The sequence below is a fragment of the Natator depressus genome, chromosome 3 (assembly GCF_965152275.1).
Source record: "Natator depressus isolate rNatDep1 chromosome 3, rNatDep2.hap1, whole genome shotgun sequence".
Classification (NCBI taxonomy): Eukaryota; Metazoa; Chordata; order Testudines; family Cheloniidae; genus Natator; species Natator depressus.
Genome location: NC_134236.1, coordinates 190,250,685 through 190,278,372, shown reverse-complemented (window position 1 = coordinate 190,278,372; position 27,688 = coordinate 190,250,685). Strand labels below are relative to the sequence as shown.

Here is a 27,688-nt window from a genome sequence, read left to right as displayed (position 1 = left end):
GATGCAAAATCATAGTTTGAACAAAATAAAAATAGCATTTATTTTTACAAAGTTAGGATTTCAGCACAGCAAGTTACTATCTGCCAGATGTGGAAATCCTACAGCTGTCCTACTTGAGTAACCCTTACAGTTTTACACAAATGTCTCCTTACTCTTCTTCAAAAGAACAAAAACAATTTTAGTTAGCCAAAAAGGTGGTATCATGTTATACAAAACAGTCCTTTTAAGATCATATCCATGGTTATTTCTTAGCATAAGTGATTTTCATTGCATGGGACGGAGTAATCTTGAACCCTTGGAGAGCATCACGAGCAGCTCCCGCCTGTCCCTCATTTTCAAACTCCACAAAAGCAATGTCATGTCTCCCAGGCACTAAACGTACTTCTTTGAAGCCAGGGAACCTTTAAAAACAAAGGAGAAGTCAGATAAGATTACATGGATTATATCTGATGGTAAATCTCTCAAGCAACCATTAAGCCTTATCATAAGCACCCAGTACTAGAACATTCAGTCACTACTAACAACACATTTAAAAGTAGTGCAGTAGTTCTCATCTATAAGGAAATGAGAAGCTACTTGACTAGTGAATGAAGTTGCAGAGAGCCTCAAACACAGCAAGACATTCTCCACACTGCAGTTGTCATATTTGCAGCAGCATGAGGTTACATGGTCATTGCTCCATTACATGTGGGGCATTAGGGCAAAAACGTCAAGCAAGCAAAGTCAGGATGTCACACTATTCCGATAGCTCCATTTGATGGTCTTTCTCCCCAGGACACAGGGATCCTAGGAGGGATGTTTTCCTTCTCCTTCCCTGCTTCACCTGAGGGAATGGTACTTCCATTCTCTTCAATCCCTATGCTGCATTGGATGAGACCAAGAATGGCTCCACTGAAATTCAAAGGTCTATATGAATTGAGCTAACTCCAAATGTTGTATGCAGTGTTGTTGTAGCTGTGTGGGTCCCAGGATATGAGAGAGACAAGGTAGGCGAGGTAATATCTATTATTGGACCAATAATACTGGTGAGAGACAAGCTTTCGAGCTTACACAGAGCTCTTCAGGTCTGACCTGAAACTTGTCTCTCTCACCAATAGAAGCTGGTCCAATAAGAGATATTACCTCACCCACCTTGTGTCTCTAGTTCCTAATGGGCAGGTGTCCATATTGAAGAGCCACCACAATTTACATGGCTGTATTTTCAGCAGTAAGGCCAAGGATTAAATGGGCCTGAGACAGAACTGATACTTTTAAGTATCCTTTAAAGGTCAGGGCTGAAGAAAATTTGTGTGCACGCGCATATAATGGGGAGTGAAAGGAGAAAAATGTTGTTATAAACATACGACTTACTGATTAAATAGCATAGACAGCATCATCTCATTTGTCTCTTCTGGCAAGTTATTAAGGAAGAGTATATAGTTTGGTGGATTATCAGGCACCTACAATAACAGAAGAACATAATTCAGTAAGTCATGCAAAATATAAGTAGCACTCATCTACTTTCTTTATACTTCCACTGAAACTATTAGAAATAAGTTAACATACTGTTAATGTTCTTCGTAAGACTGGTTTAGACTTCAGCTACTTATTGGCTAAACTGTATTTTTCCAATTGATCCATTTTTTCTGCTATCAGTGTTAGTATGTTATTAGTACAATATCGAGAGATAGTAAGTTGGGGGACATAGGTATTTCAAAGTCATTCACTGTAAGCATGTAGAACTGCTAATTTTAAAAAGGCACCAATATCTAAAAAGATAATTGACCACGTCAGTTGTCATGTCCATAGAATTACCAGCTTTGAACGGTGTGCTGTAGTAAAGTTGAGGGAGTAACCATTCTATTTGAAGATCTGTAACAGATATGTATACTTGCTAATGTTGCTTCACAGTGGCCCACTGAATATACAGTGCTACAGACAGATTTGCTGACACTTTGCATATAGCAGTTCAGTACCTTCTCAAGCGAACAGGGAGATGTCTCAATAGCAGGGATCAGCATAGTATCTCTACTTTATTTGGCTTTAGTATTATTAGGTAATTCTCTTCAGTTGAGAAGAATAAGCCAGGTGTTACAACTAGTAACTAGTTACAAAGTCATCAACTTTGAAGGGAAAAGGCTGTACAGAGACCCGAACATTCAGCATTGTATCTTCATAAGAAGCATGGCCAGAAAAAGTGACATATTAAATTCCTCAACACCAGAGAGGTGACAACAACAATTCCCCCAAAGACACTGGATCCAGAACATGCTGTGTTCCCACTATTCTCAGCTGTCAGATCACCCTTAGATGAACTCAGTCTGTGTTTGTTCCCACAAAGACACTGGGTCCAATTCTCAATCCTTGCAACTGGCACAAGAGACAGAGTACAAAAATAGCTTTCCACAATTTTTTGGCCTCTTTGAATTTTTGGCCATGTTAAAGGGCCTACTCCACTCCCAATCTAAATGAGAGCAGCCTTGAGACAGCTCAAACACATACAGCTGTCTGAGGTCATCTAGGAGTGCTCTGGCCACACCTCCTCTATTCTCTAATAGACCCTCTACATTAGGGGACTATTCAGAGGGCAACACATAGGTGTTCTGCCAGTTCTATGGCGTCCAATAAAACCCCATATAATGGGGGTATTCTCCAAAGGCTGTTTCTGCCCCCTTTATGCCACTGGAATTGTGAAATAAAGGAGCTAGAGAAAAAAAAAACACCAAAAAAACAAAAAATCAGGCCTGAAGTTTGTAATAGCAGCTGTCTCTCCATATATGCCAGTTTGGGGGGGGGGGGGGGGGGTCCTGTAAGTTGCTGGAGGAAACTGATATAACAAAATTCAGAGCATGTACAAAAATCTCATTCTATGTACTACAGAAAATCCCCACCAAAGTCAAATTTAAAACAACTTGAAACTAATCAAATGTGCTTTTTTAAATACTGGAGTTGTATTGTATAACACAAATATTAAATGGTGTTTGTTTAGTGCTTTCTCTTCCTGCTAGTTCTCAAACAGAAAAAGTAATGGCAGGAATAAATAAACTAATAAGAATTACCTGTTGATTCTGTGATGAAGTCCCTTGGACATTCAAAGAATTCTGTGTTGTTCCCTGTGAGATTCAACATAGAAAAAACATGATTTTACCAAAAACCATCAATGAAAAAGTTTTGTATAATTTTCAATTTGAAAGCATATATTCACACCAGTTTGGTTTTCATGGAGCCTCAGAGAGCATCTTAATCCTAACCAACCCTTCAATCTTAAGGCACTGTTTCCTAAACTGTGGTCCATGGACCGTTCATGGTTTGCAAAACAGTTGCTGGTGGGAAACATGAAGCCATTGGGTTTTAAACCCCCAACACCAGACTGCTGGAGGTCAGCATGAATTAGGTCAGAATGAATTCTAAAGGTGAATCAGTAGATATGGTAGATTATTGTATTCCATCTGCCTCTTGAAAAGGTGGATTCCACAGACAGGGAAAGGCATTTTTAGAGGTGTTTCTAAACATGGCTCTCTCTGTTGAAGGCAGCACTGCATGCTTTCTGACTGAGGTACAGATAAATCCACAGACTCCTCCTGCACAAATTCAAAATCAAATATTTGAGTTCTTTAAACGGATTTCAAAATGGTGGCAAAGTTAATGCAACAACAGCTCTACAAAACCTACCAAAACTCCTATATACAGGATTTAACGTTTATTCTTAATTTTGGTGTTTTCTATTATACAGGCATTAGTAAACTTCTCCAGTGCAGACCACCTCTTAACGGAGATACTGTCTTATGGGCCAACTACATTCCCATTTGCGATTGCATGGACCAGCTCCCCTCCCATTTGCTATTGCATAATGCTTAGGTGTAACTACAGCAATTATTACACACTGCACAGTAATATTGTGAAAGTATTTGTGTATTTTTACCCAACATTAAAGATTAACAAGTAATCTCTAAAAAAAGTTAATCACACTTTCTACTTTTTTTCAATTTTGTCTTCTCTCACACATCTTCTGTTTCTCTCAGCTGGAAAGTAAGACAAGCAACACCATGTGACCAGCCACTTCTCCACAGACCACTAGGAAGTGGTCTAGGGATCACTAGCAGTCCACAGACTATGTTTTGAGTACTGCTAGTACTAGCTACTACTGCTCCTTATAAACTCAGACTCTATGACCAGAAGGGATCATCATGATCATCTAGACATGTTCATGTAATCTGAGTTGGATCCAATTTTGGAGTAGTTGGGGAGAAATTACTTGTTATTTGCTTTCTGTATCAGACTGAGAAAAGAATTTTGATTGCTGCATTGTTGATCTGACTATGCACTGGTATGAGGGGTCCAGCTTGTCCTGCACCTTCTCAGTTCCTTCTTGCCGGCTAACTCCAACAGAGAGGCAAAAGGGTGGGTCATGGAATGGACTGAGCAACGCATCTTAAAGAAAAAAAGTTACAGAAAGGTTAGTAACTTTTTTTTCCTCCTCTCAAGTGTTTGCTCATTTCCATTCCACATTAGGTGACTTCCAAGCGTTACCTACAGAGGTGGGCTCGGAGTTCATGGACATGCGGATTGCAACATTGCTCTACTAAACTTGGCGTCATCCCTAGCCTGCTCGGGGATGGTATAGTGGGAGGAGAAAGTATGTACCGACGACCAGGTCATTGCTCTGCAGATGTCTGGGATTGGGACCTGAGCCAAAAACACCACTCATGAAGCCTGAGTTCTCGTGAATGGGCTGTCAAGATGGCAGGAGGTAGGACACCTGCCTGCTCATAGCACATATGAATGCAGAAGTGTTGGAGGATGAAACTGTCTGAACTGAAACCATTAGCCCTTTCATCCTATCTGCTACTGCCAACAAAAGTTGTTGTTTAGCCAATGTAGATTTATGGAACAGTTTGGTTCTCTCAATGTAGAAGGCCGTTCCTCCATATTCTTGTGCAGCTTTTGGATGAAAACAGCCAGGAAAATAGCCTGCTTACTATGAAACTGCAAGACCACCTTTGGGAGGAACGCTGGGTGGGGGCACAGTTGAACCTTGTCTTTAAAGAACACTGTATACAGGGGTTCTGACATAAGGGTCCTGATTTCGGAGATCCTCCTGGCTGAAGTAACTGCTGCCAGGAAGGTGACCTTCCAGGAAAAATACGACAGAGAGCATGATGCCAGCTGCTCAAAGGGAGGGCCCAGGAGTCTTGACAGGACCAGGTTTAGGGTGGGATACATTAGTGAATTTGAGGGTAAAGTCTCCCTAATCCCTGGAAGAAGCAAATGGGCATCTCCTGTGAGAAGACCAACCTACCGTCCACGAGAGGACGGAAGGCTGAGATTGCTACTAGATGCACCTTGACCGATGAAATAGCTAGGTCTGTTTCAGATGAAGCAGGTATTCTAGCACTGACTGGGAGGAGTGACCAAGTTGGTGAGAAGCCTCATTGGGAAGCCAACACCGAGAACCGATTCCACTTGGCTAGGTAAGTCACTGTAGTATACTGTTTCCAGCTACCTAGCAAGACTTGGCGGACTTGTTCTGAACAGGCCAACACTGCCGGATTCAACCATTGATCATCTATGCAGTCAGGTGGAGGGCCTTGAGGTTCAAGTGGAGCCAACAGCTGAAATCTTGCAAGATCAGGTCTGGGAGGGGCAGGAGCAGCAATAGGGCTGCTACTGACAGATCCAGTCGTGTGCCAAACCAGTGTTGGTGTGGCCATGCAGAGCCTAATAACAATAACCCTTGCTTTATCTCGCTTGACTTTCAGAAGGACCTTGTGTACCAGAGGAATGCGGGGGGGAGAAGGGGAGAAAATGCATAGAACAGAAGCTTTGTCCACAGGAGTAGGAAGGCATCTGAGAGAGCACCTGGGCTGTGACCACGCAGAGAGCAAAACTGCTGACATTTCCTGTTCTGCTTGGTTGCGAACAGGTCTACCTGGGGAAACCCCCCCAGCTGGAAGATGGATCTGGTTACGTCAGGGTAAGGAGACCACTCATGGTGAGAAGAGAAAGAGCTGCTGAGATGATCTCCCAGAGTGTTCCAGGCTCCTGGAAGGCAGGAAGCTTCAAGGTGGTAGGAGTGTTTCATGTAGAAGTCCCATAGACAAATGGCCTCTTGACACAGGGTGGCCCAACGCACTCCTCTCTGCTGATGTAAAACGTGACTGCCATGTTGTCTATGAGCACTCATAACTCTGCCTGTGATCTAGGGTAAAAAAACCACCAGGCATGCTAGGCGGGCCACTCTGACATTTATATGCAAGGAGAGCTCCTCCTGGGATCACAGGCCCTAAGTCCTGAGGTGCTTGAATAAGCCCCCCAACCTAGATTGGACATGTCCAAGATTAGGGATACTGCTGACTGGAGAGTGACAAAGGGAATGCCCACACCGCCTGATCAGGGATCCCTCCACCAGTCGAAGGAGGCAAGGACTGGGGCAGGAACTGTAAGCACAGAGTCCAGCCAAGTACACTGAGGTCAACCAAATTTGGAGGGGTCTGACATGAAGTCTTGCGTGCTGTACCACGTAAATGACCGTGGCATGTGACCTAAAAGTTTGAGGCAAAAACGGGCTGTCATGACAGGGTTGGCCTTGACCTTCCATATCAGAGCCAACATTGTCCGGAAGCTAGCCTCTGGCCTAGGTAGAATCAAGCACTGCACCAAACAATTCTATCCTCTGGACAGGGATGAGGAGTTGACTTTTGCTTATTTATCAAAAGGCCCAGAGCTTGGAAAGTTGGTTGAACCAGATTGATGCTGGCTTTGATCTGGGTCTCAGACCAGCCCTTGATCAGCCAGTCGTCGAGGTAAGGGTAGACTTGAACACCTTGACTTCTGAGGAAGGCTGCCATCACCACCATGCATCTTCTAAAAACCCAAGGGGCTGCCAACAGGCCAAAGGGAAGGACAGTGAATTGGTAGTGAGTCTGGTTTACAATGAATCTGAGGAACCTTCTGTGGCCCAGGAAAATGAACATGTGGAAATAAGTGTTTTTCAAATCGAGGGCAACATACCAGTGCCCTGGATCCAGGGAGGGAATAACGGAGGCCAGGGAAACCATGCGGAACCTCAACTTCTTGTGATAACTGTTGAGGCGAAGGGATTAGGAAATAACAGGAGTAAAACCCTTTCCCTCTCAAATTCTGAGGCACTCCTCTACAGCCCCTACCCACAGGAGGGCTTGCACCTCCTGGACTAGAAGTTGCTTGTGAGAAGTGTCCCTGAAGAGGGATGGGTATGGTGGAAGAAAACTTCCTCCATCCTACTCAGCACCAAACAGTCCAAGATGAGGGATCAGGCTGGACTGAAATAGGAGAGTGTCTGAAAACAAAGGTGGTGGGGGGTGGGGAACAGGATCCACTATGGGAACAGCTATAATGCACTCGGGAACCCCTTCAAAAGTTCTGCTTGGGGCCTCAGATATCTGTGCAATGAAGCAGAGGTGAAAGGGGGCACTTGCCTATGCTTATAACCCCTGCTGTTTCTTAAATGGGTCTTGGTGAGGCAGCAGAGCCAAGAAGCAGACCAGTTGCTGAGGTCTGAAATGTGTCACTGAAGGTGTGGTGAGTAGAGGCCCAGGAATCTGAGGGTAGCCCTGGAATCTTTCAGGCCATGGAGTTTTGCATCTGTTTGGAGAAGAGGGAAGTTCCCTCAAATAGAAGGTCCTGAATGGAACGCTGAACCTCCGGTAGTAGCCCCCAAAGACTGGAGCCAAGAGCATCTTCTCATGACCACCACTGATGCCATTGTTTTGGCTGCCATGTCAGCTGCATCTAGGGCAGCCTGGAGGGAGGCCCTGGCTTTAGTCTTCCCTTCCTCCACCAGAGTGGGGAACTCGTGCCTTCCTTGAATTCTGACTTACAATCCTAGATGTTCTAGTCATACCTGCCAAGCAAGGCCTGCTGGTTGGAGATGTGGAGCTGTAACCCACCAGTAGAATACATCTTTCTACCAAGTGGGTCCAGCTTCTTTGAGTCCTCTGGCCTTCCTCTTTTTCTGCACCGCCCATGCAGGCCTAAGTCCTGAGCATTGGTATTGGGCTAGGCACCAGAGTGTGCAGCAAAGGGACCCTTCTCTCAGACACCACCGAGTACAAACAGCTGAAAGGCAATCCCAGTACCTGGGGAAAACCCATGGATTCTATTGGACCCGCATACACCACTGACCTCTGAGCCAGGTGGCTACAGGGGGCACGCACACTGAGATCCAACAGGATGTAGGTCAAATACTGGTAATGGTTCCTTGGTTGTGTGCATGACTGACTATGAGTCAGCTTAGGGAGACCATATGGGGGTGGTACCCCTTGCTTCCACCAGCCAGCGCCAAGGGTCCGGGGATCAGTGCCAGAGAGGGGAAGTCTTCACCAACACACAGCAGGGTTGGTTTCCCTCTAGTCAGTGCCGGAGGACCCGCTGCCAGGTAAGAGCCTAGGGCAACATGCTCCTTTCTGCAAGATGATCTTGCCAGTGTTGGAACTTGCCCCGCTGGGGTTGGCGGTGCCATGGGAGTCATCAGGTCCCTAGCCGCTGGAAAGACCTTCGGGGTGGACACCACCACAATCATGCTGGTGCCACGACGTTCCCCTCCCCCTCCCCAGGTTTTGGTGGATTGCACTGCATCGGACTCAACAGAACCTGCTAGTAGGGTGGAGTCGATGGTGCCACTTGCAGAGCAGGGACAGAGGAGTGGTCCAATGTAGGTCACACTCCACCTTTGTGCTTCCTCAGCTCCAAGGAGTATCCCCTCATGGACTGCTGTTTCTTGTGCTTCCTCAGCACCAGTGAAGGGGAATGGTGCTGAGAAACAGGCTGTCAGAAGAGCATTCCACACTGATGCAGAGGTACTCGGTGCCGAGTCCAACTGGCTCCACTCCTACCCCGGTCTAAGTGTGACTTCCATCAGGACAGACCTTAGCCTGGCCTCCCTGTCCCTTTTTGTATGAGGCTTGACCTGGCAGCAGACACGGCAATGCTCTCGCACATGAGCCTCCCACAGACACTTCAGACATCTGAAGTGCAGGTCAGTCACCGGCATGTGCTTGCCACAGGAGGCACAGGGTTTAAAGCCCAGAGACAGGGGCATGCCCAGTCCCAGGTGAAGAGGATGCCCTGTAAACAGCTGTGGGGCCTAACTTTATATACCACTACTAAAAGAAATAAACTGAAGGTAACTAAACTTGCGAAGAAAGGAGGGTATAACAGCACCACTAGACGAACGCTTTGCCGAGGTAAGAGGAGATGTTCAAGCAACCGTCACGGGTGGTAAAAAGGAACTGAGAGGATGTGGGGCTGGCTAGGCCCCTTATACCAACACATGAGTGTGCGGCTCCAGAGGGTGCTAGAGCTGGCCTGACGGATACCATCAAGGGGAAAATCTGCAGTGACTGGACGCACACCTAACATGGAATGGACATGAGCAACCACTCAAAGAAGAACTGTTGTGTTAGAGAGGACTCTCTAGAATTTGCGTTGGCACAAAATGTCTAGGCTGCTCACCAAAAACAAGACAATGAAAATTATGAATGGTTACCCTTAAATTGTTTAAAAGTGAGACTGATCAGTTTTCTAGTTTTAATATTTTTGTAAAAATATTTGCAATTTAAGATTCTCTCTAGGGTTTATAGTGCATAACCAGTGAATATTCACCAAAACAGAGGGAGTTGATACTTTCCAAAAAGGGAAGTTGATTAAAGTTTTCACGGTTTGAATACCTTAACATTTTGTTTGGATGGAAAGAACAAAACACACAACAACAGCTAATATTCTTTGCTAAAGAAAGAATGACAGACAATGATAATTGAGACTTCATCCACTATGTGGATGGGCAGAATGAACAGACTTCAAAAGTTTGTCATTTTAGTAACTAAACTGAACCCGATTCTTAACAGACAATCTGGGGGCCTTTGCACTCAAGATTCCTTGCAATTCAGATGCAACTTTGTCTAATGATAAACATGAGTCCATTAAACTTTTACATTGAAACAAGTTTGGCACAGTTTACAGGAAGCATATTAGTCTTACATACATTCCTCCAAAATACAATCCTCCTTGTTAAAACTATAGGTAAATATCATATTAAAGGAATTTGTTCCATGCAGAAACAACCTTTCAGACTTGTTCTAGAAGTCTGGAATCTTGTTTTGGTTTACACAGTCCACTTACCTGACCAAGCTTTTTATTTGCTGCATTAGCTGACTGCTCCAGGGATTTAGCCTTTTTCTTTTCTTTCCTCTTTTCCTTATCAGCAAATGTACCGCGCATTTTGGAAATCATATCAGAATCTGTTTTTGCATACTGAATACGCTGTTTAAACAACAAAGCAGAACATTTTATGCTTCACTATGCTGAACAGCTTGCACTAGCCTCATTAAGGCCCCAAATATCTAGCAGAACACTGGAATTCCAACAAGAATTTCTTACATTAAAAACTTTAATTAGACACTACCCACAGAATATGCTGAATTCACCAATTAATTCTGAGCACTTACTACAAAAGCACCTTTTGTTTAAAACATGCAAAAGATAGAGGTTGATGGAGGACGGTTAAATGACTCAGCTGAGGAGGATTTGTTTTTAAATCAACACTTTGAGTATCCAAAAAGGTTTATAAAGTAGTCACAGCGGAACTTTAAGGGAACAAAAAAGAATGAGAAAGAATTAAATATTGGAATAGTGTGTAATATAGGACAATTCTCTTTTATATGAAAGCTACTATGCTGCAATCAGTTCAAATTCATATCCTCAGGCATGGATTAGAGCAGTGGTTCTCAATCTATTTACCATTGTGGACCACATCCAATACTACCTATATGGCCCTGAGGATGTCACATGGACCGCAGCTGTGTGATGATTGGGCTGCAAGCACCAGCTGCAGGTTGAGAACCACTGGATTAGAGCAACTGGAAGGAGAAGGTCACTATGACATTCCTTTTATTACTGGCATTAAAGAAAGTAGAGGAAGCTCTTGAGGCAGGAAGCTAGCAGTAGAGGCAGTAAAAGGGAGGCAAAGCCACCACTGAGGATGCAAGACATTGAAAAGGTGCAAGAGAAAGGGGGCCTCAGTTGCATTTTAGCAGAGAGATGGTCCATGTGATAACTTCCTCTCTTCTATGCAGTCATGTAGACCAGTTCCCAGCCCATTCCCAATTACTGAACATCCCTATAGCAATTAAAGCAAGTACTTGGAAAAGTAATTATACAAAATACTAGGGATGTCAATTAATTGCAGTTAACTCACACGATTAACTCAAAAAAATTAATTGTGATTTAAAAAATTAATCGCAGTTTTAATCTCACTGTTAAACAGAATACCAATTTAAAATTATTAAATTTTTAAACTCCAGCTCACGAGAGCCAGAAGCAGAGTCGACAGGGGAGCAGAAGCAGTCGACTCACCGCCGTCCTCACGGCCAGGTAAGTCGACCTAAAATACGCCGACTTCAGCTACGCGAATAAAGTTGTGTATCTTAGGTCGACCCCCGCACCAGCGTAGACCAGGGTTAAGACAAACAAGTTTGTTTACATTTTAGAGGAGATAATGATGCCCAATTCTTATTTACAATGTCATCTGAAAGTGAGCACAGGCATTCAAACGACACTCTTGTAGCCAGAGTTGCAAGGTATTTACATGCCAGATATGCTCAACATCCATATGCCCCTTTGTGCTTCAACCACCGTTCCACAGGACATGCTTCCATGCTGATAATACTCATTAAAAAATGTGTTAATTAAATTTGTGACTGAACTCCTTGGGGGATAATTGTAGGTCTCCTGCTCCGTGGTTTTGCACACATTTGACATATATTTCATGTTATAGGTGGTCTTGGATGATGACCCAGCACATGTTATTCCATTTAAGAACACTCTGTGTTTTGTCAAATCTGCAGTGAGAGAAGGTACCAATGAGATTTCTAAATACAGCAATAGCACTCGACACAAGGTTTAAGAATCTGAAGTGCCTTCCAAAATATGAGAGGGATGAGGTGTGGAAAATACAGTCTGAAGTCTTAAAAGAGCAACACACTGATGCAGAAATACAGAACTCAAACCACCAAACTATCATCAGCATGGAAGCATTTCTCAACAGATGAATTTTTGAAGTGTTCAGCTGAACAAGGTGGATGAACTACCTCTTTTAGTTTGGAGAATTCAGAGATGTTGTGTCTAGCATCTGTCTGCTAGACTACAAAAATTTCATAAATATCTGGCTATTCCCACACCATGCACAGATGAATTCTACTGGCTCTCCCCCCCGTATGGACAACAAGGTGGATGCAGACAGGGTGGCAAGCTATTCCAAAAAATTAAAATACTAAATTAAAAGGATTTCTCTGTACAGAGAGAGTTTTCTTGTTTGGGTGTTCCTCCACACTGCAAAAAAGGGTGGAAGACGCATGCCAATCAAGATTTCTAGGCTCACCAACATAGAAAAAAAAAAGGGGCTCACTGTCTCTCTCTCTCTCACACACACACACCCACCCACCATTAAAGTCAATAGGACTACTCATGTGCATAGTTACATGATGTGTAAATACTTGTAGTATAAGGCAATTATTCAGAATCTAGCATCATCATGTTATGCAAATTGTTCTGAACTTTATTTTGTAATCCTGAAGAGGGTAACATTTTCAGTAACAGCAATAATTATTATAAAGTAGAAATATGACATAACACTGAACAATTAAGAATGCTTAACTTCAACATAAGTGAATGCAGCCAAAGTTATGGCATCACTACACAAACTTGGACTTATACAAGACAAAAAAAAAAAAAATGGCAAACTGGAGGCATTCAATTTTACTCCACCACAGAAAAATTGATTGAAAGCCTTCATTTAGAAAACATACAAAATTTAGACTTCTAATTTAAAAAAGTAAGGCAGTATGATGTTGGAGTAAAGCAGTTTTATCTGAAAGCTAAGCACACTGCCCCTCAAATATGCAGGAATATATATGTTCACATGGAGAAAAAGAGGACATCAAATGAAAAATAAATAGCAGACACACCCTAGATAGAAAAACAAAAATCTGATTCCCAGTTGCAAAATAGTGTACTGTCCTAGTCCATTAAAAAGAACATAAATAAATAAATAAATAAATAGACAGACTTACCATTGGTTTGCCGTAAAATGGAAAACCTTGTAACTGTCTCAAAGCATTGGTGGATGATCCAAGTTCTTTAAATATGACAAAGGCCTGTCCTCTCATTTTCATTGTCTTTAAAGCCACAATATCTACTACATGACCAAACTGTGAGAATAGTGCATACAAGGATCTCTTCAGTTCTGTTGAGAATATAGAAAAGCCATTACTGCATATAGGTTGGAAACGTCAGTGTGCTTTTATAAGTTTCAGAGCGGTAGCCGTGTTAGTCTGGATCAGTAAAAACAACAAGGAGTCCTTGTGGCACCTTAGAGACTAACAAGTTTAGTTGGGCATAAGCTTTTGTGGGATGTAACCCACTTCATCAGATGCATGGAGTGGAAAATACAGTAAGCAGGAATAAATATACAGCACATGAAAAGACGGGAGTTGCCTTACCAAGTGGGGAGTCAGTGCCAACGAGGCCAATTCAATTAGGGTGGATGTGACCCATTCCCAGCAGTTGACAAGAAGGTGCGAGTATTAGAGGGAAAATTATCTTTTGTAGTGACCCAGCCACTCCCAGTCTTTATTCAGGCCTAATTTGACGGTGTCAAGTTTGCAAATTAATTCCAGTTCTGCAGTTTCTCACTGAAGTCTGTTTTTGAAGGGTTTTTTTTGGTTGAAGAATGGCCACTTTTAAGTCTGTTATTGAGTGTCCAGGGCGCCTGAAGTGCTCTTCTACAGGTTTTTGAATGTTACAGATTCTTGATGTCCGATTTGTGTCCATTTATTCTTTTGCGTAGAGACTGTCCGGTTTGGCCAAGGTACATGGCCGAGGGGGATGGCTGGCACAAAGCTTATGATCAGAAGCAAGCTCCCCACAAACAGGACACACCAACTCAAAGCGGTACCAGACCCTGCCAGAACAGATACAAAACTTTCAGACGTACCGCCACTGCTAGAGTGATCAACACTCCCCACAACACACCTTTCAAGATCCATACGTCCTACATGTATGTATCACAACACGTGGTGTACCTTCTCTGGTGCACGAATTGCCTCAATAGTGACTATGTGGGTGAAGCTAGACAGTCGCTAGGCTCTTGAATGAGCTCACAGAGGAAAAAGATAAAAGACAGAAACACCACGTCACCTGTGGGTGAACACTTTGTGAAAACTCTGTCCTCATCCTCATAAGAAACCTGCACGCTTTCAAAAGACAAGCCCAGGAGCTTAAATTCACAACTTTGCTAGACACTAAAAATAGAGAATAGACTGAATAGAGAGACTGGATTCATGGCTAATTCCAACAATCTATAATCCATTAACAACTCCCGTACCTGCCTCCCCTTCTCTTCCTTTTCCCCCTGACTGGAGAGGTGCTAAAGAACTACCGCATATACTGGATCATAAGCCAGCTCGTTTATAAGCCCCCCTCCCCCTCAAGATGGATAAGTAAAAATGGAAATTTTTTCGGACCCATTCATAAGATGACCCTGTAAGTCAGGGGTCGGCAAACTTTGGCTCCCAAGCCAACAGGATAAGCCGCTGGCAGGCCGAGATGGTTTGTTTACCTCTAACATCTGCAGGCACGGAGGTAAACCTAAGTAAACAAAGTGTCCCGGCGTGCCAGCTGCTTACCCTGACAGGCCGGGACAGCAACTGGTGGGGAAATTTGGGGGGGGGGGGGGGTGGAAGCTGGGGGTCAGGGGAGTAACCCCTGTGACCACCCCCCACATGACCCACTCCTAGCCCCAGGACTCCCACACTCTCCCCACCTCATCCCTTCCCACCTTAGCTGGGGCGGGCCAGGGGAGGATGTCTCTGGCCTGGCTGGAGCTGCTCCAGCAGGCTGGGCAGCGCAGCCGCGGCCTGCTCTGGCGGTCCAGACCAGGCGGCACGGCCACAGCATGCTCTGGCGGGCGGGGCCAAGTGGCACAGCTGCAGCCTGCCAGCCGCGGAGCTGCAGCTGCTTCGGAGGCTGCGGAGAGAGCAGTGTGGCCAGAAGGGGAGAGACTCTGGCCCCGCCTCTTCCCTTTTGGCTCTGCTGGCTGTGCTGTCTCTCCTTACCCCCTCCGTTGCGGGGAGGGGCCGTGTCCCGCCTCTCCCACTCTATATCCATTCATAAGCCAACCCCCTTCTCTGATGCCTCCTTTTTTACTAAAAAAATTCGGCTTATGAACAAGTATATATGGTACTTCATGTTGAACAGTCTCTTGATACGCATTAACTGTTTACACTAAACAATCTGTTCCACCTTGTATTTAGGTGTGCCACTCTGAAGGCTTGTCTTCACTTAAGTGCTGTAGCATTGTACATGAAGATTCTACTACACTGACATAAGAGCTTCTCCCATCAGCATAGTTAATCCACCTCCCTGAGAGGCGATAGCTATGTCAACGCGAGAAGCTCTTGATTTTTCACACCCTTGAACAATATAGTTATACCGATATAGGTCTGTAGTAAGGCCTTGGTCTTACTTCAGGTCTGGGAAATGTACAAGAGCTCTCCAGGGCTTGAAAGCTTCTCTCTCTCACCAACAAGCTCCAGTAAAACATATTACTCATGCTCCTTGTCTCTCTAATATATCCGGGGACCAACACAGCTACACCATCACAGAATACAAATGAAGGATTGTAAGAAAGAATTTCAGAGAACTAAAAGGAGGAGAAACACAGCAGGGACACAGAACCTTATCTGGAGGAACATGTCAAAGGTGTTTGCTTTACTATATTTTGGGGCAGAAAAGACACCCATGCATCCTTCACTGAGGAAGAAAAAAAGACAGTACTCTCGCTCAATGAAAAAGGGGTCTCAAGTAGGCTTGGCGAAAAATGCTGGAGAGAATCCTGGGTGAGATCAGCTTCTTTAGATGAGAGTAATTTGTTAGATTAATTTCTAGAAAGCGTGTCATGATTTTGTTTCATAAGTAACCATTTGTTTCCAATATTCTTATTACTCAAATTTGTTCTTTGATAATAAACTTATTCTTGTTTTCACTAGAAGTATATCTAAGGCAGGGGTTCTCAAACTGAGGGTCATGAGGGGGGGTCACGAGGTTATTACGTGGGGGTTTGCGAGCTGTCAGCCTCTACCCCCCCCAACCCTGCTACATCTCCAGCATTTATACGAGTGTTAAATATTTTAAAGTGTTTAATTTATAAGGGGGGGGGAGGGTGTCACACTCAGAGGCTTGCTGTGTGAAAGGGGTCACCAGTACAAAAGTTTGAGAACCAATGATCTAAGGGCTGTGATGTTAAGCAAAGTGATGGTCTTCTGTTGAATTTTACAAGCTGGGGTGTACTGTTCCCTGGGGAATAGTAGGCTTGGTAATTTTGTGAGTGTTAAACGGGTAAGAGGCTAGACCAGGGTAGTCAATTATTTTTTGTCAAGGTCCAAATTTCTTGGTCAAGATATAGTCAAGGTCCAGACTCCAGAAATTTTTTATTTAAAAAACCCAACAATAATAAGTAAACAAAAAGATTTTGGGGGTTGTTCAAAAGCATCTGGTGGCCTGGATTTGGCCCACAGTCCTGTTGAATACCCCAGGCTAGATACTGCAGGGAACACTCCAATGACATGGGGCTTGGTGTGTGCCTATAGCTACATGTACAGAGACGGCAAGGCCTTTGTGTGGGGCGGGGGGTTGGCAGAGGCACTGGAAGTTAGTACTTGTGCTGCCAGAGGCAGTTGGTTTCAGGGAGTTGAGCCACAGCAGGCCCAAGCAAGACTGCTTCACACTAAGGGCAGGTAGTGGTTAGGTGCCTCACATCCCTAGGTACTCTTGTGCGAGAATGCCACATGCTCAGGTCTGAGATGCTCAGATTTATTAATTCAAACCTTTATTTGAACCATCAAAAGCATGTCTTTTGATTACAATTACTATTAAAGAAAAAAACAGACACATACAGAAAAAGGAAAGGGCCAGATACCTTCTGGGGCACTAGCAATCAGAATGGATTTCTCCTATGAAGCTCTGTCTATTGCTTACACTATCCAACATCTTATTATGCATATCCAAATTACATATTAATTAGTTCTCTTCCAACCACCAAAGTGTTATATGACTATCACATATATCTTATGCAACTCACACAATATGCATGTGTAAACTGGCATAACTTCTGCTGTCCTTGCTACTTTCTTGTTATTTCTCTTTTCTAATTGGTTAATTACTACTTTTCAAACACTGATGATCAGGGATCCTAGTTTTCCAGTGATAAAAACAATTCTCTGATTTAAAATATATAATCATCTGTTTTTCCACAATTAAAATGAAACACTGGACTTTAGTTTTGCTAGCCACAATATATTACCTATAGATAGATCAGTTGAACATAATTTTTAAGCTGACAGCCAGAGCCCTACCTATTGTCTGATCTAATTGGTACTGGGGCAAGATCAGATAATCAGGGTTCCACTGAATATGTTTATTTTTGTAAAAATGTAAACATTCTCTGTAAAAAAAACACAAATTATGTGGTTTTCCATGGCAAGCAGATTTCTAAGATCTCTGCTGATCCTGCATGCTTGACCAGACCACTTTTACCCTTTACTTGATATTAAGGAAGGTGTTTCTCTAACGGTTTTTGGCAGCACATTGTGTGTCCCCATTGTCCTGTTTCCTCTAGTTTTCCCCACTAGGCTTTCCTGACATACATCAATATGTTCAACATCCCATTGGGAGATTTAAGAATCATGGAGACTTGGAACCAATGTACCTTACTACCTAGTGGACTATGTTTGTTTCTGAGCGGTTTTTTTTTAATTTACTCTCTGATCCTCGCATTACTATGGGGCAACCTTTGGGACTCAATTTTCACAGACATTTACAGCACCACTTTACAGCGGTATTAAATTTGAATGTATACTGGTAACCAGTTACAATGGTTGCTATCAACTCTAAAATACTTTTAGTTTCATTTACATTTTTATACCAATACACATCTCCATATGGAGGATCCCAAAACATATCACCTGGCTGCCAGGTTCCATTAGATAGAAACCCAGATAGTATCCAATTACCATTGTTATTTCACCAGGTTTGGCTACACAATAATTCCACATTCCCTGCTGGGATGTGGACAGTGTCCATATGAAAAAAGAATTACCACCACTTTGGGAAAATCACATCCAGAACGCCACCAGAGCCTGATCCAATAACCCACTACTCACAAGTAGTATCAATAAAGTCAATAAAATTACTTGCATTATAAAGGACTATTCATGTGAATATGGGTTTGCAAGACTGGAGACTTGAGTCTCAATCTGAAGATAAACATAAGATTCAGTGGGACTACCCACACAACTAAATTACTCACATTAATAAGAGTTTGTAGAATTGGACCCTAAGATGATACAAAGAAGAAAGCTAGAAAGTTTCAAAAACCAAACTAAACCACTCAAATGTGCATTAAGACTTGGTAACTTCAGAATGAAGTTACCAATTTTAACTCCTTCCCCATTAGCAGTAGTTAAGCATAGAGATCTTAATTTAGATTTTCTGACTGCTTTCCTTGTAATTATTTATTTGTATTACAGTAGTGCCTAGAGATCAAAACAGATTGGGATTCCATCGGGCTAGGCATAGCACAAACATGTTGACATTACAAGATTGCTAGTGACATTTTATGTCAAGATTACATTTCCAGAAGATAGAATAGCATATTTTTACTGAGATAGTTTTCCCAACACACTGATGAAAAAAATTAACTTTAAATTATTCATACCATCTTTTTTAATGCTGTCATTTATATTATTGATATAAATGGTATGGTTTGGTCGGATATCCATCTTCTAACTTGCTTATACAACAGCCTAGAAAAAGAAAAACAAGTACAATGTGTTAAAAATACTTACATTTATGAAGATGAATTCAAAATAATAATTGAGTTTTTGTTTGTTTAGGTCAAACTGGTGTTGCCAGCATCAAGCTATATAAAACAGGATCAGAACTGCCTCACTCAACAGTGAAAAGGTTATAAAACTATATATTTTTGACGTTCTAACAGAGATCCATCACCTCTGAAGGTAGGGAAAAATACAGCCAACTGTAGGGGCCCAAGTCACTGAGAAAGCACCAAGCCGCGTGCGAGGAGGAGTCATATCACGATCATTCCCACACAGCTCTTTCACTGCCCTTTTCATCAATAACCCTCTGAAGTGTTTATATGATACCTATCGCCTTCGTATATACACATCGATGCCCCCCCACACCACGCACGCACCCCCCACTGCACCACACAGCCAGCCCCTCCAACCGCAGCCCCCCTCAGGCAGCCAGCCCCGCCCCGCAAACGCGGCCTCCTTCACGCACCCAGCCCGCCCCCGCGTCCAGCCCCGCCCGCCCCATCCCCCAGCCTCTCCCCTCCCGCACGCGCCCGGCCGCCTTCGCCCCAGCTGCCCCACGGCCCGTTCTGGGGGAATTCAGAGCTCGCGGCCATTTCGGGCCAATCCCAACCGGAGCTAGGTGACCCCGCCCGCCCAGGCGGGCTCAGCGCTCCGGTCCCGGATACCTCCCCGCGCCGCATCTCCCAGTAGCGGAGCAGACGGGGAACAAACCCTCCCCTCACCCGGCTCCACTCGCCGCCCGCGCGCCGCCCCGCCGTTCCCAGCACACCGCACCCTGGCGCGTGACCTCACGTAAACAGGCAGAAGAGTCGATGTCACGCACAATCGATATATCGCGCACCCAATCATCGATGCGCTCTTCTCCCCGTTCCTTCCTCCCCCTGTCGCGCGCGTGAGCCTGAACAGGGGCGGGGCGGGACGGGAGGCGGAGGCCTGAGCGCAGGGGCGGTTCCCGCGTCCCCACACGTGCCTGTAGGGATCACTCACCGCGTAGCAAGTGGGGTTCATGCAAGCAAGGCTTGGGTGCAGCAAGGCCCCGAACCCTGTCAGGGCCAATAAGGGGGCGTGCTGCCAGCCCAGGCTCTGCCTCCGGGTGTGTCCTACGGGTGGCTTTGGTCCCTGTCCAGACTCTGTTGTGTCTTGAATATAAATTGTTACGCAAAAGTCAACATGGTTTCTGTAAAGGGAGATCGTGTCTTACTAATCTATTAGAGTTCTTTGAAGGGGTGAACAAACGTGGACAAGGGGGAATCCAGTGGACATAGTGTACTTAGATTTCCAGAAAGCCTTTGACAAGGTCCTTCAACAAAGGCTCTTATGTAAATTAGGTTGTCATGGGATAAGAGGGAAGATCCTTTCATGGACTGAGAACTGGTTAAAAGACAGGGAACAAAGGGTAGGAATAAATGGTAAATTTTCAGAATGGAGAGGGGTAACTAGTGGTGTTCCCCAAGGGTCAGTCCGAGGACCAATCCTATTCAACTTATTCATAAATGATCTGGAGAAAGGGGTAAACAGTGAGGTGGCAAAGTTTGCAGATGATAATAAACTGCTCAAGATAGTTAAGACCAAAGCAGACGGTGAAGAACTTCAAAAAGATGTCACAAAACTAAGTGATTAGGCCACAAAATGGCAAATGAAATGTAATGTGGATAAATGCATGTTGGAAAAAATAACCCCAACTCTACATACAATATGATAGGGGCTACTTTAGCTACAACTAATCAGGAGAAAGATCTTGGAGTCATCGTGGATAGTTCTCTGAAAACATCCACGCAGTGTGCAGCGGCAATCAAAATAGAGAACAGGATGTTAGGAATCATTTAAAAAGGGATAGAGAATAAGACGGAGAATATTTTATTGCCCTTATATAAATCCATGGTATGCCCACATCTTGAATACTGCATACAGATGTGGTCCCCTCATCTCAAAAAAGATATACTGGCATTAGAAAAGGTTCAGAAAAGGGCAACTAAAATGATTAGGGGTTTGGAACAGGTCTCATATGAGGGGAGATTAAAGAGACTAGGACTTTTAGGCTTGGAAAAGAGGAAACTGGAGGGGATATGATAGAGGTATATAAAATCATGAGTGGTGTGGAGAAAGTGAATAAGGAAAAGTTATTTACTTGTTCCCATAATATAAGAACTAGGGGCCACCAAATGAAATTAGTGGGTAGCAGGTTTAAAACAAATAAAAGGAAGTTCTTCACTCAGCGCACAGTCAACCTGTGGAATTCCTTGCCTAAGGAGGTTGTGAAGGCTAGGACTATAACAGGGTTTAAAAGAGAACTGAATAAATTCATGGAGGTTAAGTCTATTAATGGCTATTAGCCAGGATGGGTAAGGAACAGTGTCCCTAGCCTCTCTTTGTCAGAGGGTGGAGATGGATGGCAGGAGAGAAATCACTTGATCATTACCTGTTATGTTCACTCCCACTGGGGCACCTGGCATTGGCCACTGGTGGTAGACAGGATACTGGGCTGGATGGACCTTTGGTCTGACCCAGTATGGCCATTCTTATGTTCTTATGCCCATCACCTGCCCTTCAGCCCCAGCGGGGAACAGCCTCACTGCCAGGGCTGTCACGCAGGTTGGTGGGGCAGTTCCCTAGAGAAGCTGATGTGGACATGCACAGCCGCCAGGTGTGTAAGAACAGGCTGCGGTAGCGCTGCTGGAACAGGCCAGGGTGAACAGGAGCCAGCCACGTGATGCTGCTGTGAAAAGTCTGATATCATTCTGAGGTGATTTAGCAGGAGTGTTGAATGTAGGACATGGGAGATCATTGTCCTGCTCTATGGGCACTAGGGCGGCCCCAGCTGCAGTACTGTGTCTGATTCTGGGTGCCACACTGTAGGACAGATGTGGATGAATTGGAGGGTCCAGAGGAGAGCAACAAAAATGATAAAAGGTTTAGAAAACCTACCTGACCTATGAGAAAAGGTTAAAAAACTGGACATGTTTGCTCCAACCCCTCAGACAGAGACAAACACCTACAAGATCTCTATCAAGCTTTCTTACAATGACAATACCCACCTGCTGAAGTGAAGAAACAGATTGACAGAGTCAGAAGAGTACCCAGAAGTTACCTACTACAGGATAGGCCCCACAAAGAAAATAACTGAACGCCACTAGCCATCACCTTCAGCCCCCAACTAAAACCTCTCCAGCGCATCATCAAGGATCTACAACCTAGCCTGAAGGAGGACCCATCACTCTCACAGATCTTGGGAGACAGGCCAGTCCTTGCTTACAGACAGCCCCCCAACCTGAAGCAAATACTCACCAGCAACCACACACCACACAACAAAAACACTTCTTACAACAAAAACACTAACCCAGGAACAAAGAAAGGGAGTACTTGTGGCACCTTAGAGACTAACCAATTTATTTGAGCATAAGCTTTCGTGAGCTACAGCTCACTTCATCGGATGCATACTGTGGAAAATGCAGAAGATGTTTCTATACACACAGACCATGAAAAAATGGGTGTTTATCACTACAAAAGGTTTTCTCTCCCCCTACCCCACTCTCCTGCTGGTAATAGCTTATCTAAAGTGATCACTCTCCTTACAATGTGTATGATAATCAAGGTGGGCCATTTCCAGCACAAAACCAGGGTTTAACAAGAATGTCTGAGGAACAGTGAGGGGGGGGAAAGGAATAAACAAGGGGAAATAGGTTACTTTTTATAATGAATCAACCATTCCCAGTCTCTATTCAAGCCTAAGTTAATTGTATCCAATTTGCAAATTAATTCCAATTCAGCAGTCTCTTGTTGGAGTCTGTTTTCGAAGTTTTTTTGTTGAAGGATAGTCACTTTGAGGTCAGAAATCGAGTGACCAGAGAGATTGAAGTGTTCTCCAACTGGTTTATGAATGTTATAATTCTTGACATCTGATTTGTGTCCATTTATTCTTTTATGTAGAGACTGTCCAGTTTGACCAATGTACATGGCAGAGGGGCATTGCTGGCACATGATGGCATATATCACATTGGTAGATGTGCAGGTGAACGAGCCTCTGAGAGTGTGGCTGATGTTATTAGGCCCTGTGATGGTGTCCCCTGAATAGATAAGTGGGCACAGTTGGCAATGGGCTTTGTTGCAAGGATAGGTTCCTGGGTTAGTGGTTCTTTTGTGTGGTGTGTGGTTGCTGGTGAGTATTCGCTTCAGGTTGGGGGGCTGTCTGTAGGCAAGGACTGGCCTGTTTCCCAAGATTTGTGAGAGTATTGGGTCGTCCTTCAGGATAGGTTGTAGATCCTTGACAATGCGTTGGAGGGGTTTTAGTTGGGGGCTGAAGGTGACGGCTAGTGGCATTCTGTTATTTTCTTTGTTCGGCCTGTCCTGTAGTAGGTGACTTCTGGGAACTCTTCTGGCTCTATCAATCTGTTACTTCACTTCCGCAGGTGGGTATTGTAGTTGTAAGAATGCTTGATAGAGATCTTGTAGGTGTTGGTCTCTGTCTGAGGGGTTGGAGCAAATGCGGTTGTATCGCAGAGCTTGGCTGTAGACAATGGATCGTGTCGTGTGGTCAGGGTGAAAGCTGGAGGCATGTAGGTAGGAATAGCGGTCAGTAGCTTTCTGGTATAGGATGGTGTTTATGTGACCATCGTTAATTAGCACTGTAGTGTCCAGGAAGTGGATCTCTTGTGTGGACTGGACCAGGCTGAGGTTGATGGTGGGATGGAAATTGTTGAAATCATGGTGGAATTCCTCAAGGGCTTCTTTTCCATGGGTCCAGATGATGAAGATGTCATTAATATAGCGCAAGTAGAGTAGGGGCGTTAGGGGACGAGAGCTGAGGAAGCGTTGTTCTAAGTCAGCCATAAAAATGTTGGCATACTGTGGGGCCATGCGAGTACCCATAGCAGTGCCGCTGATTTGAAGGTATACATTGTCCCCAAATGTAAAATAGTTATGGGTAAGGACAAAGTCACAAAGTTCAGCCACCAGGTTAGCCGTGACATTATCGGGGATAGTGTTCTTGACGGCTTGTAGTCCATCTTTGTGTGCAATGTTGGTGTAGAGGGCTTCTACATCCATAGAGGCCAGGATGGTGTTATCAGGAAGATCACCTATGGATTGTAGTTTCCTCAGGAAGTCAGTGGTGTCTCAAAGGTAGCTGGGAGTGCTGGTAGCGTAGGGCCTGAGGAGGGAGTCTACAGAGCCAGACAATCCTGCTGTCAGGGTGCCAATGCCTGAGATGATGGGGCGCCCAGGATTTCCAGGTTTATGGATCTTGAGTAGTAGATAGAATATCCCAGGTCGGGGTTCCAGAGGTGTGTCTGTGCGGATTTGATCTCGTGCTTTTTCAGGGAGTTTCTTGAGCAAATGCTGTTGTTTCTTTTGGTAACTCTCAGTGGGATCAGAGGGTAATGGCTTGTAGAAAGTGGTGTTGGAGAGCTGCCGAGCAGCCTCTTGTTCATATTCTGACCTATTCATGATGACGACAGCACCTCCGTTGTCAGTCTTTTTGATTATGATGTCAGAGTTGTTTCTGAGGCTGTGGATGGCATTGTGTTCTGCACGGCTGAGGTTGTGGGGCAAGTGATGCTGCTTTTCCACAATTTCAGCCCGTGCACGTCGGCGGAAGCACTCTATGTAGAAGTCCAGTCTGCTGTCTCGACCTTCAGGAGGAGTCCACCTAGAATCCTTCTTTTTGTAGTGTTGGTAGGGAGGTCTCTGTGGATTAGTATGTTGTTCAGAGGTAGTGTTGGAAATATTCCTTGAGTCGGAGACGTCGAAAATAGGATTCTAGGTCACCACAGAACTGTATCATGTTCGTGGGGGTGGAGGGGCAGAAGGAGAGGCCCCGAGATAGGACAGCTGCTTCTGCTGGGCTAAGAGTATAGTTGGATAGGTTAACAATATTGCTGGGTGGGTTGAGGGAACCATTGCTGTGGCCCCTTGTGCCATGTAGTAGTTTAGAAAGTTTAGTGTCCTTTTTCTTTTGTAGAGAAGCAAAGTGTGTTTTCTTTTGTAGAGAAGCAAAGTGTGCGTTATAAATGGCTTGTCTAGTTTTAGTAAAGTCCAGCCACGAGGAAGTTTGTGTGGAAGGTTGTTTTTTTATGAGAGTATCCATTTTTGAGAGCTCATTCTTTATCTTTCCCTGTTTGCTGTAGAGGATGTTGATCAGGTGGTTCCGCAGTTTCTTTGAGAACGTGGGGCACAAGCTGTCAACATAGTCTGTGTGGTATGTAGATTGTAATGGATGTAATGTAATGTAATGTATGTAATGTAACCCAGGAACCTATCCTTGCAACAAAGCCCGTTGCCAACTGTGTCCACATATCTATTCAGGGGACACCATAATAGGGCCTAATCACATCAGCCACACCATCAAAGGCTCATTCACCTGCACATCTACCAATGTGATACATGCCTTCATGTGCCAGCAATGCCCCTCTCCCATGTACATTGGCCAACCGGACAGTCTCTACGTAAAAGAATAAATGGACACAAATCAGACGTCAGGAATTATAACATTCAAAAACCAGTTGGAGAACACTTCAATCTCTCTGGTCACTTGATTACAGACCTAAAAGTTGCAATTCTTCAACAAAAAAACTTCAAAAACAGACTCCAACAAGAGACTGCTGAATTGGAATTAATTTGCAAACTGGACATCATTACATTAGGCTTGAATAGAGACTGGGAGTGGATAGGTCATTACACAAAGTAAAACTATTTCCCCATGTTTATTTTCCCCCCTCCCATCCCCGTCCCCTCCCGCACTGTTCCTCACACGTTCTTGTCAACTGCTGGAAATGGCCCACATTGATTATCACTACAATAGGTTTTTTTTCTCTCCTGCTGGTAATAGCTCACCTTACCTGATCACTCTCCTTACAGTGTGTATGGTAACACCCATTGTTTCATGTTCTCTGTGTATATAAAATCTCCCCACTGTATTTTCCACTGCATGTATCCGATGAAGTGAACTGTAGCTCACGAAAGCTTATGCTCAAATAAATTTGTTAGTCTCTAAGGTGCCACAAGTACTCCTTTTCTTTTTGTGGACATGTTTAGTCCTTGCTTCTTGTGGAGCCCCTTTAGGTTCAAATAGGCCCAGTGTGCCTAGTGTCCCCGCTCAGCCCTTTAAAATTCAGATCTTTAGTTTTAGGTCACATACCTGCTCCTAGTCATGTGTCCTACCACAAATTGCACATATGGCTTCATGGCAACAGACGGCAGCACCAGGATCAAGAAAGGACTTGGCTTTCTGCACTTGTCAGGTGGAAAAGCAGGGCTGTCCTTAGGCATACACAGAATATGCAGCTGCGTTGGGCACCACAAAATTTGGGGCCCTACGCAGCTGTGTGCTTCGCATGCGGCAGCACCGGCAGCCAGCCCCATCCCCCAGCTGGCCCCCCTGTGGGGTGCGCCCACTGCAAGGGGCAGGGATGTTCCTAGGGGGGTGCAGGGCCTGGGACAACTCCCTCCACCCCTGCCTGGCGCTGGTAGTAGGGGTCAGGCCTACCCCGGCACTCACCGGCGGTGGCGGGAAGCAGAGCAACCCAGCCCATCACACTCCGCTGGCTCCCGGTGCCGGTGAGTGCGCGGGGTGGAAGACCCCTTCCCCCAAGCCCCCTCCCCTGAGCAACACAGCTGAGGCAGGGGGAGCAGAGCGGGCTAGGTCGTTCTGCTTCCTGATGCCGGCGCCAGGCCCCCCGCTAATCCCCCAGGTCGCTCTGGGCCTGTGGGCCCCCCCAAAGCTGCTGCCTCTGTGGCCCCACAGGCCTTGAGCGCAGCCCGGACCCTCCGCGGGGGATGGGGGGAAGCAGGTGCTCAGGCTGCGTTGGTCACCCTTAATTGGTAGTGACGGGGCTGTGGAAAAGCCTGAGAAAGATATCTGCAGGGACCAGGAGCTGGTTGTGGGGGAAACCTCAGCTGGGAAGAGATATGAAGCCTCCATGGGATAGTGATACTGTTTACCGTTATCGGTTGCTTTGCATCTTCATTAATGGAAGTCCTGAGTGTGGTGTTGTATGGAGGGGGATTCCACCTCCCTGGCTGGTGGATTGGCTCCCCAGCGTACAGTGAGATATTGTGCTGTGTAAATAATCAAGGATACATTTTTAAATATATATTTTAAACAGGGCATCTAGGGTACCAAGAGTCTGAGAATCCGCGACGCAGTCTCTTGCTGTAGATGTGCTACAAAAATAAATCTCACTTGCTGCACTCCACCTACTGCGAATGGGAATTCAGTGGGGTTTGTGAAAACTCACTGCAGTGGATAGTGACAGGTTTCAGAGTAGCAGCCGTGCTAGTCTGTATTCGCAAAAAGAAAAGGAGGACTTGTGGCACCTTAGAGACTAACCAATTTATTTGAGCATAAGCTTTTGTGAGCTACAGCTCACTATGCTCAAATAAATTGGTTAGTCTCTAAGGTGCCACAAGTCCTCCTTTTCTTTTTGCGGTGGATAAGAGTTTGCAGAACTGGGGCCTAAGACTGTAACCTCGAGGGAGGGGTCTGCAGAGGGTCTCCAGCACTAACGGTCACCGCCAGCTCTGCAGGCCGAGCGGGGCTGCCACAGCCAGGGAAGGCTGAGGGGCTCAGGATTGCAAGGACAAGCGCGAGCGCAACACTCCCCTCAGCGGCCCGATCGGGCAGGAGGACCCCCAGCTGCTGCTCCAGGCCCGGGGGTCCATGGCCCGCCCCCCAGGATGGCCCCAAAACAGACGGCTCCGGTCCGCCCCTCGACCGCCCAGTCTCGGGCCGCTCCTAAGAGATCCCCCTCTAGCCCCGCCCACTCCGCACGAGCCGCTCCTTCTGA

At 45.1% G+C, this 27,688-nt stretch overlaps 1 protein-coding gene across 5 annotated transcripts; it reads right to left on the bottom strand.

Annotated features, from left to right (window-relative positions):
• Positions 1 to 77: 77 nt before the first annotated feature.
• Positions 78 to 19,718, bottom strand: SNRPB2 (small nuclear ribonucleoprotein polypeptide B2). Of its 5 annotated transcripts, XM_074947156.1 has the most exons (8): positions 19,631 to 19,648; positions 18,788 to 18,875; positions 13,515 to 13,975; positions 13,086 to 13,258; positions 10,138 to 10,278; positions 3,039 to 3,092; positions 1,351 to 1,439; positions 78 to 401 (listed from the first exon to the last, which is right to left on the bottom strand). In XM_074947156.1, the coding sequence occupies exons 4-8, from the start codon at positions 13,185 to 13,187 to the stop codon at positions 242 to 244; spliced, it is 546 nt and encodes a 181-aa protein (XP_074803257.1). In that variant the 5' UTR covers positions 13,188 to 13,258; positions 13,515 to 13,975; positions 18,788 to 18,875; positions 19,631 to 19,648; the 3' UTR covers positions 78 to 241. The 5 variants fall into 5 exon arrangements, with proteins under 5 accessions (XP_074803257.1, XP_074803253.1, XP_074803256.1 ...); XM_074947152.1 differs by lacking the exon at positions 13,515 to 13,975 and having other exon boundaries at positions 19,631 to 19,718; XM_074947155.1 differs by lacking the exons at positions 13,515 to 13,975; positions 19,631 to 19,648 and adding an exon at positions 19,683 to 19,701.
• Between the last annotated feature and the right edge of the window lie 7,970 nt (positions 19,719 to 27,688).

Bases quoted from the DNA above. Each gene is read 5' to 3' on its own strand.
- SNRPB2 (XM_074947152.1), bottom strand. From the start codon at position 18,851: ATGGATATCCGACCAAACCATACCATTTATATCAATAATATAAATGAC. The intron at 10,279-13,085 runs GTAAGTCTGTCT...TTGTTTAAACAG, and splicing joins CATTTTACGGCAAACCAATG to CGTATTCAGTATGCAAAAAC. The intron at 3,093-10,137 runs GTAAGTGGACTG...TGAATCTCACAG, and splicing joins CAAATAAAAAGCTTGGTCAG to GGAACAACACAGAATTCTTT.